This window comes from Schistocerca cancellata, chromosome 4 (genome assembly GCF_023864275.1).
Source record: "Schistocerca cancellata isolate TAMUIC-IGC-003103 chromosome 4, iqSchCanc2.1, whole genome shotgun sequence".
Lineage (NCBI taxonomy): Eukaryota > Metazoa > Arthropoda > Insecta > Orthoptera > Acrididae > Schistocerca > Schistocerca cancellata.
In genome coordinates, this window is record NC_064629.1 from 193,782,753 (window position 1) to 193,793,294 (window position 10,542).

The window sequence follows — 10,542 nt, forward strand, 5'->3', positions numbered from 1 at the left end:
TCATTGCCTTCATGCCTTCAAAGCATTAAAGTTTCTTCTCTGATTCTCTCTTCTATACATTAATACACTTGTAGAAAACCCCAGAAGAAAGATAAATAATTGTTATATGGACAGACAACCACTCATCACACAGGGGAATACTGAGTGCTGGGCATGCACACAGTGCCATGATTACTTCTGTAACCTGATGAACTTTCACTGTTCAGTGCACAAGCAGCCACTCTACTGACAGAGCAACTTCACCACTCAGGCCCAGCATCAAGATGTCACACTGATGAATGGAACATTGAAAACTGACCAGCAATATTCACTGCTTTTTAAAATTTTTTTCTGAATTGCTTAATCCACGCACAGTTCAACGTGTGACTGTCAGCCCTCATCCCATTATAAATGTATAAATCATGTACATTATACAACAAACTGACCATCAGCTCCAACAGAAGGATTTTACTTTTAAAAATTAACAACACTTTTGATGATGTTTCATTTAAGATAAAAGAAACTGAATGATGGACTCACCCGGACTACTGAACAGAATACTCCTTATTGCACCAGCTTTAACTGCAAGACAATTTAATTTATTTCACACATAGTACCATAGGAGCAATAATGACAGCCATAAGCCATTAAACAGAATGCATAGCCAATCACACATTTGCGTGTTCCACAAATTGTGCACGCTAACTTGTCTGGAACTTGAACATAGCAGTTGCTTCACGAAAGTGATATATCTCCCACATGATAGTGAAGCAGCTCATTTGGTCTCAAAATGCAGATTTCTTAAAGGAATGGGTAAACTGTGTGTGAATCTCTAATTACAGCACAGGATCACAAACTGAATCATACTTGTTCAGGTCTGATTGAGGAAAATTATTCTATATTTGGCCAATGTAGTGAAAAGCATTTAAAAACTTAATGTACTGTGATGTCGAAACCACAGTCCATAGACTCCTAACAGAGGCCTACATAATGTTTGCAATCTGACACTACATACTTCTTCAACATCTTATTGCATACCTAGAAAAATTCTGTGGATCTTTGATGTAGTTACTCTTACTCATGTATCTATTTATTTTCATGTTTGAGCATTTTGCACTACTGATGTTAACAGCTTGTACAAATTGGATAATATGTAATGATACATATAATAAACAGTTAAATCAAGTAGATTTGCATACAAGCATACAACGAGTATAGCCTACGTGAAAATTTAAAAATTATCTTTTTCACAATCAAGAAAATCCATTATAGCAGTGAAAGCCTTGTTTTTAGCTCATTTTTGTATAACATTTCTGAAGGTTTTTAATGAGGCAGTGAGTGGTTCTGGTGACAGGGCACTGTGCATCTAGTGGCAGTGCAGTGAGCAATTTTGCTCCAAGGTTTGTATGGCTATTCTGAGTCTTGCTTAGCCTTGTAAAGGGTTAGTCACTGTTTTCTTTATGATGTGTATTGCGACAATGAAATGATTGCCTTAATTTGTAGCTCTCTCTTGGGTTTTCTTTTGTGCAGACTAGCCAACTAAGTATAAATAATGATGGTAGTGTCACGACACCTAGTTTCTTCTAGAGCAGCTTACAGGACACATTGTTTTTGAATACAGAAACACATCCGGTGACCTTTCTCTGGCACATTAAAACTCTCTTTTCCCCAGTGAAGCTGCTCCAAAGCAGTGTTCAGTACATTCTGTGGCTATGAAAAAATGCGTAATAGGTGCTAAGCATCAGTTTTCGCTCTCACATGCTCTAAGTTAGCACAACAGGCATATGGCTGTTGATAATTTAGTGCATACAGAATCTGTGTGGAGGTTCCAAGTTAATTTGGAATCTAAGTGTACACCAAAAACTTTAACATACATAAAATCATTGTTGGTATTGTATAAACTAGAAATTACATTTTTGGTTTTACTCTGGTTTCCAATTAATTCATTGTCTTTAAACCAGATATTCTTATGCCTGCTTTGCTTTGTTCTTTCAGGTCCTCTGTCACTTCCAGTTGCAATGAAAATTTCATCAGCATACAGAACAAATCTAAATGTCACGATACTGAGCAGGTCATTACTATAAATTATAAACAATAAGGGTCCCAGCACAGAACCTTGGGGCCATACCTCTTTGAAAATCTAGGAATCCAGAGCTCATACAATTAAAATGTATCTATCCCTTCCTACTCTCAACATATGGTTCTATAAGTGTTCTGAATATCTAATGCCTTAGCACATCAGTTGTCTATTAGAATACGATGACTTACTGAGTCAAATGACTTGCTCAGACCAATCAGAAGAGCATCAACAGACTACTTTGCTTCAAAGGCACTGAGGATTGTTGAAACAACATTTTCAACACCTTTCAGTGAAATGAATTTTCCCTGAAGACATACTGAGTGTGGGTGTTCCATTGCAGGTGAAACATTTGTAAATTTTTTCATAAATGCAATGTTCTACTATAATTATTGAACGTATAACTGAAAGAGTTATCAATAAGTATCAACACGAGTTGCTTCCCTTTCATGGTATCTTTAAGCAGGCTGAAAAAAAAAAACCTCACAAAACTCCAATTTATTAGTACCATAACATGGTCATAGCAAATTGTCTGAAATCTTTTTAATATCAAAATTTGACAGACTATACAATCTTCTGATTTTCAGCTGCTCTGGAATATAACACCATATGGAGTCACACAATGAAAGTAACTGAGTGAACAAACTTTTATGTACGTTACATTCTTACACTGTTAAGCCAGCAAACTTTTTTCTTTTGAAGCACACTATCAAATATGTTTGCAGGCAAATTTCTTTCTTTTTAGAGTGTCAGCTTGGTACTAAATATTCACCAACTCACTGCTTGCATAATGCAAAGTGAATCTGCATGGTGTTGGGTGAACAAGGTGACAGTACAAACTACACTCATGACAACGCGAAAGTGGAAATGGTCTTTCTCTAATCCAAAGATGATGTATCACAAGGGTGATCATATTGTGTGGACAACTACAAAAACTGATTGCACGGTGTAGTTTTGCAACTGTGTTGTGCTGGATTATGTTTGAAAGGACAAGGAAAGAGTGTAAACGTGTGTGGATAAAAATCTTTTCCTTTTTCAATAACACCAAGGGAGTTGTATAGCTCAACAATGCATTTTTTTGTGAGTTACTAACAACAGTATTACATCCGAACTGGATAACAAAATGCAGGGAACTTTATAATTTTACAGACAAATTGTGTGCACTGTTGTATGGCTGGGTGCTGTCTGCTACCTCTACTCCCCTGGCAATCAGCTAAACATTTTTCACAATCACTACAAAAGGGTACTTATGGACTGAACTTCAATATGTCAATGTAGTATGTGGACCTTAGTTTCAGAGGAAGGAAGGAGGGTTGGTGTGTTTGCTGTCACATCGACATATCATATGTTTCGTGTGACACACAGAGTCAACAGAAAAAGTCGGTTGTTTCCCATTACAAACAAAACAATTTTTAAAGCAAAATTTTATGTGGCTATTTGATAGGGTGATCCCAGATTACTTTAGTGCTATATTTGGTTTAGTGATATGTACTATCAGAGACAGTAAAACATGAAAAATAACCAGTGCCCAACATGGACAGCACTGCCCTGATGCGCACTGTCGGCTAGTGCAGTAAGCAGCCCTGCTGAGTTGCTGCTAGAGTACTGATTAAGTTTCATGTTTTACTGTTCCTATTAAAACATACTGATATGACAAATACCACATTAGACTAATTTGGGACGGCTCCAGGGAATGGGCAAGTAAAATTTCATTTTGAAAATAATTTCTTTAGCAACAGGAAACTGGCACTTAACACTGGATGTTACACGAGAGATGTGATAAGCAGTATTTTACAAAAATGAAATTGAAAATGTCTCTCCTACGAGTTGGTAGGCTCTTTTTCTCTGGAGTTTTGTCAGATATTTTCAATTTTGTTTTTGCAAATCATTTTTTTTTAAACAGACCATAACTCGATGTTGTGCCTTATCAGCCATACCCAACAGGCCTCAGAGTGCAAGACTTCAAGTGGCAAGCAGTTCTGTGGTACAGTTTTTTTTCTTCAGAGTTTCACTATGGGTTCAATGGATCTGTGCACAAGGAAACATCTTCAGTACCCGGAAAAGGCTGTCTGCTTTGCACAACAATATTGAAATAGTTTAGAGTTTTTTTGAAGGGGGTGATTAAATTGTTATTTACTCAGCAGTGAAGAGAATATTGCTGCTGTATGAAATTAGTGCAGAAAGATTGAGGTGCCTTGTAACACCAGTTAGGGAACATTCCTTTGGACTGTTTGAACCTACAAAATACACCATTATGCAAGGACATATTACATTCTTTGTGGGCACTGAGATAAGAGCAGGCGGAAAATGGAAACTACCAGTCTGTGAAAAAAAAAGAAAAAAAAAAAAGAAAAAAAAATGGCAGTTATTTACTTTGTTCTAATGGCAATCTTGGAAGGTGTAGTGCTCGACACTGAAAAACCGAATATCTAGAGGTGTTACATGGAACACATTCCACATCAAGTAGCAGAACTATTCGAAACAATCAGTCCAAGACTGAGATATCACAACTGCCAATATTTTAATGGCAACTATTCAGCTTTAGTAGTCTCACAAATTTGTGAGAAACTTCCTTCAACAACCTGCCCCATTTCTGAAAATGACAACTTGGCTGAACAACTAATTTTTTGTAGTGAAAGACAATGATTGTGCCACTCTGTAAATGAGTTCATAAAAATACTCACTGACTGGTCTCAAAAGCTGAAAAAATATCCCATGTATAGTAGAACGAGTATTGAGAAAGAAAAATTAATGAGACTTAATTGTAAAGCTGTAACTGGTCAAGGACTTTTGGTACCTGAAACTACTAAAAGATAACTACTAAACTACATACTACTAAAACATAAAAAATATGAATGCATGCAATGGAACAATAACCTAAAATGCGTCAACAGAAGCATCAGATTCCACCTGTCAGCTTTGACCCATGACGTAACTGTAGTGGTGTGTGTGACGTCACTACGGCACAGGGATTCCGAGTTATTGTGTTGTAGGTGTCATGTTGTTGTATTTAATCATGCCCTCTGGTGGTGTATGTGGACATGCTGAGTTTAACATATGGTATTGTGTTCATTTGAGGCTCGGTTGTCATTGTTCTAACATGGTTTTGAGTTTAGGTAGTTGGTGCGGTAAGCTGCAGGTGCTATTTGCTTGGTATTGATATCTGCAGTTGGCGTATACAGGGCAAGGGAAATGTTTGACTCCTGTGGTTTTGTTGGTGTAGTAGAATGTTGTAATTAAAATTTTTGATATTATTTGTTTTGGGATGGTGGGGTGCTTTTTTTATTACTGCATATTTAGCTTGTACCAGCCCTACACCCCCAATATCCCGCAGTTGTCCTGCTGGTTTCATTTTATTTTTGGAGCAAGACATTATTGTGTCATTCTTATTTTTGTTCGCGTATGTATGCAGTGACATCATTGTTGTCATTTTGTTTATGCTGGGAGTACCCGTTTCCATCACATTGATGGCATCATGGGTCAAAGCAAAAAGATGGAATCTGACGCTTCTGTAATACCCCTAAAATTACATACAGTAAATACAGTATTTAGTTGGTGGAGTGCTTTCAGGCAATAATAATGTAAAAAGGGAAAGGTAATTACAATTGTTCCTCATGCACTTTACCACAACATGCTATCCATATCTACAGTATACAGGGATGCAACAAAATGTGTGGCTAAACTTTCAGTACACATTCCTCACAAGTGGAAGAAGAAAATGCGGTAAGTGGACATATTTTTGGAAATGCTTTAGTTCCACATTAGAAATAATTTTCTACGACTCTTCAGAGTAGGTCGACATTAAACACAGGAAACATACAGAAATGGACTGTATCAGCATACCACTTTAAGCTTGCTCTTAACTGAAGAGCTCAGAATGTTCTCCATTAGTAATAATACATGCATTAACCCACAATCACATTAAATTCTATATGTTATGAAGTAACACTGGAGTACTGAATATGGTTTTGAAGACTTCTTCAATACAGAAATGTAGATTCTTCTGCATATTGTTATGTTTGATACACAAGAGTTTTCAAGTACGAAAACAGATAAAAGTGCAGTGGGTTTAGGCTAGGAGAATGCAGAAGCCATCTGGTTTGTCCATCTCATCCTATACATTTGACACACAATCCTGTGAACTTAAGAATTATGACTTAACTAGGCACAAGCAAGGGGAAGATTGACTATTTTATGAAGGAAAAAAAGTGGTATGCTGGTACAGTCTGATACTTGCTGTTTCCTACAGTTAATGTATCATGAAGAATTTAAGGAAATGAGGTTTTACATGGAAATATGAGGAAAGTATCCTGAAAGTCTGGATTATAGTGCTCTTACACCCAACATAATAAAAATATAACAGGAATGTAAACTTTCTTTGGGCATAATCAAGGAGTGAAAATATAACACTTTTCATGCAGGATATGTGGCTCACAATTAATAATTACGGAAATACGGAAGCGTTCGATCCCGCCCGTCTGCTTTGACCCATGACGTCACAAATATGGCGGAAACAAAGAGAGAGAGAGACACACACACACACACACACACACACACACACACACACACTCTCTCTCTCTCTCTCTCTCTCTCTCTCTCTCTCTCTCTCTCTCTTTCCACAAGAAGCCTAATGACACTAACGGGACAAGCGCGGGAAATGGGGTGTTTTGGGTGGGGGGCAATCTAAATATAAACAAATTTAGACGCCTTGCATAGCTACAATGTGTAAGTGAAGACAGCCATGCATGAATACCCACCGACCTCCCCAGGGGTCGTAACCCCTGCAACCCATAGAAGATAAAGATGCTTCAGTAGCTGATTAGTGTTTTTTGTCTTTTTTTTAAAAAATCTCACGGGATAGAACGAACAGATCAGAAAGATAAATATAATAAACTAAAACAGAAATTGGAGGAAACAGATAATTAAAATAAGTAATAAGTGTTTTTAAATTTAAAAAAAATCCTCACGAGATAGAACGAACAGATCAGAAAAGTAAATAAAATAAGATAAAACAGAACTGGAGACATCCACACTCAAACCAAACTCCGCGCCACCATGACGTCATACACGACAACACCCTTATGTCACGGGTCAAAGCCGACGCGTGGGATCGAACGCTTCTGTCGACCCATAATTACTGTGGGATGACACAACTGTGCATTAGTGCATATGTAGATACAGGAAACAGAAGCCAATGGTTAATGCATTCTACATGGCAGCAAGCCACAATATCATGCCAGATTAGTTAGCTAGCCCTATTCCAACCAATAATTTCACACCTCTAATCACGTGATTTAGATTTCAATTTTTAAGTAACTGATATTAAATTGGTAGTGTGGACAAAATCTTTGGAAGTATCTAACAGTAGGCTTTCTTTAATAAGAAGTTGTTATTGCAAGCAATCCAGGGCACAGTATCAGCAGCAATAGAATAGACAAGAGAAACTAATTAGCATGTTCCATACCATAACGTGTTACTGTGCACATCATTTGTGGAACACACAATTAACTAGCAAATTATAATAAGTTACCTTGTACTTCTACTATCACCAGTACTTTACAATATGGCTATAGCCACATATCAAGAATTTTGAAACATTTTCTTGTCATAACTGTTCACACAATACCAACAGACAAAAAATTACAGGTAACACCAGTGTGACAAAATTCTGTACAAGAGCACAAAGGAGGAAGTGTAAATGACTATTCTGCAGGAGCTGATGTTACTCAGCCTTGGTAAAATGTCAACAGTTATGACACTGAGTTAAATGTGATTGTTACATGACAAACAAAACACAGCCAAGAGGCTATTCATAAATTGCCACCATAACAGAATATAGAGCAACTACTGCAGTGAAGTGGCAGACTAAAATCTGTCTACAAGTCAGTGATGTCCATCTAATTAGCAATTCAAACAGTAATGGTGAAAGTTAGAAGAGGTTAAAAATAAATGCAAATGCTATGATGCAACTTAATTTAGAGAAAATATCTTTTAAATTCTGATTAAACAGATAGGCACTAATAACAAATGTAGTCCCTAATACATTGCATTGCCGTTAAAAAAGCACAAAATTAGCGCAAAGCTTCTTTCACCAGGTATAACAGCTAACCTTCACCGTAAGAAAACCTGCTACAGTTATGCAGAGCAATTAATGAGTGCCATGACATATATAAACACACAGCAAAGCTAAAGTATGTACAGAATAACACTAATGTTTAATTGCTGTTCTTTATAACAATCCATCTGCTGTTTTTACTTTTACTCTGCACACTGTTTATTTTCCAACCCCACTGGCAAAACATTTATGAATAAGATCTGAAGGTAGAACTATTAGACTTTAACATCCAATCAATAGTGTCATCATTAGAGACAGAGCACAAGGTCCCATTATGAAAGTATGAGGAACAAAATGTGCTGTCATGCACTGTTCAAAGGAACCATCTTGGCAATTTAGGGAAAGCACGGAAAACCTAACTCAGCCTGGTTGGATGTGGATTTGAACCACCGTCTTCCAAGTGAGAGTCCAGTGTGCTAACCACTCCATCATCTCACCTGCTATGAATAAAATCTGAAGAAGCTATTCTGAAAATTAGGGCCAAATTTGTAGAAATCATTTTTTGAGCACTAAACCATAAATGGTTTCTTCCTGAAACATTTTACACTGAACTCTGACAGCATTTCCTTGTCAAACATGTAAAAATTGTTAAAGCAAAGAGCAAGTCCATGAAACGATCTGTTTAAAAGTGTGAGGTTTCACACACACTCACAGTAACAAAGTAAATTAATTTCACCGTTTATGTTACATTCCAACCCATAATTTATTTATTTTTAAAAAATCTCTTATGTTGTTAGTGACATATATCGTGCCATCACCACCACGAAAAACAATGATGACAACCAAATCATCACATGAATGGCTGATAACACTAGTCCAGTTTAAATGAAGAAGTATGTTTATTTTCTAAAATAGTTATTTATAGAATAATTGTCTCCTCACACACACACACACACACACACACACATACACACACACACACACACACACACACACACACACACACACACACACACACAAGAGGGGGAGGGAGGCGAGGAAACTAAACTATTTAAATCATTCAGGATTAGAACAATCTATCTGCATGCCACGTTAAGTCTAACATTTGTCAACATACTACTTTCACAGTAGACATGAGGTAAACATTTTTACGAATTTTCCGAAGTTATTAGCAGTAAATATTATTGTTTCACCTGCTAACTAGCAATGGCATCAATTGGCAGAAACAAACATTGAATGTCAACATTCTGAATGGCAGAACATACAATTCCTTGCACAGTATAAAAGCTAGAAGACTGTTCATGGAGGTAAAACGCTACTACTTGCAAGGTATCGTCCTGTGATTTTATAATTTGATAGTCATTGCAAATAGCTGGTATCTCTAGCAAACCGTGATGTTATAAACACTGAGATCCTTTCTGATTACTGCAAATGGGGTCTTTAAGTGAAGGGAAGCACTAAAACTAACATTTAACAAAATGAGAATGACAGTGAGTTTATTCCTTCCATATCTAACTACAAGAACGACATGGAATCCCGAAGCAGTTGGAGATTATCCTCAGCTTAGAGCTATAGTAACATTAACAATATTTTTAGCCACTCATTACTCTATTCAAGAGTCCCGTTGCAAATTGTGCTTAGCCTCCAAGCGAATGCACGTCATTAATTTATATATTTATGGCTTTTAATTGTAGTTATCAATTTTAAAGGTATTGTTTCAACACATCTGAATTTTATCACTGTCTATCTACTCACGGAATGAATGCAATACAAACTTCAGGAACTTTACTGAAGTCCTCGTTTAAACGGTAATGCTATAATATCACAACAATAAAAAAAACTATGATACTTTCCATTCAAACCTATTCTCACAGCAGCTATCACTGACACACCAAATAATTATTTAAATGATATATTTCGCTGGTTAAAATATAAAAACGCACACTGTACCTACCATTTTTTGGTAAATTCCGGATGACATTAACAGCTGCTCTAAATTTTTCTTCAGTAGTCATTGCGGGAGCTAGCTTTCACACCACTTCCCCTAACCAGCACAAACACTTCGTACACACTGCCACTTCCAACTCCACTGAGCACTGACGTCTACTCAGGTTTGCTTCTCGACCCAAGTAAAACAACTGCGCATCACGTGACGCTACACAGAGTCGACTGACACTGTTTCAAGGATACACATCAGGCGCAGCGCGTGTGCTTCCAGCAATAATAAAATAGAGTATGCACATATACAATAGGAAGATAATTAATTCTACATGCACACACTTCATAGTATACTATGTAGCACAGCTATTGTATTCTTCACTTAAGATCGCTAAACGTGCACCATTAAAAAGTAACAAATGCCTCGCGGTCCAAAACATACAGAAAAAAAGTGATAAATTTTTTGCATGAAGAATTCGCTTGCACAGCTCCA

The 10,542-nt window shown here is 36.9% G+C and overlaps 1 protein-coding gene across 2 annotated transcripts in view; it reads right to left on the bottom strand.

Annotated features, from left to right (window-relative positions):
- The window catches only part of LOC126183792 (acyl-CoA-binding domain-containing protein 5), a 144,474-nt gene extending 134,232 nt beyond the window's left edge, over window positions 1-10,242 (bottom strand). The window contains exons 1-2 of one of the 2 annotated variants that reach the window (XM_049926031.1): window positions 10,066-10,242; window positions 520-561 (exon numbers count right to left, since the gene is read on the bottom strand). In XM_049926031.1, the coding sequence (XP_049781988.1) occupies window positions 520-561; window positions 10,066-10,126 (103 nt within the window). In that variant the 5' untranslated portion in view covers window positions 10,127-10,242. The remainder of the gene's footprint in view (window positions 1-519; window positions 562-10,065) is intronic. The other variant, XM_049926032.1, reaches the window with a different exon arrangement.
- Window positions 10,243-10,542: the final 300 nt, after the last annotated feature.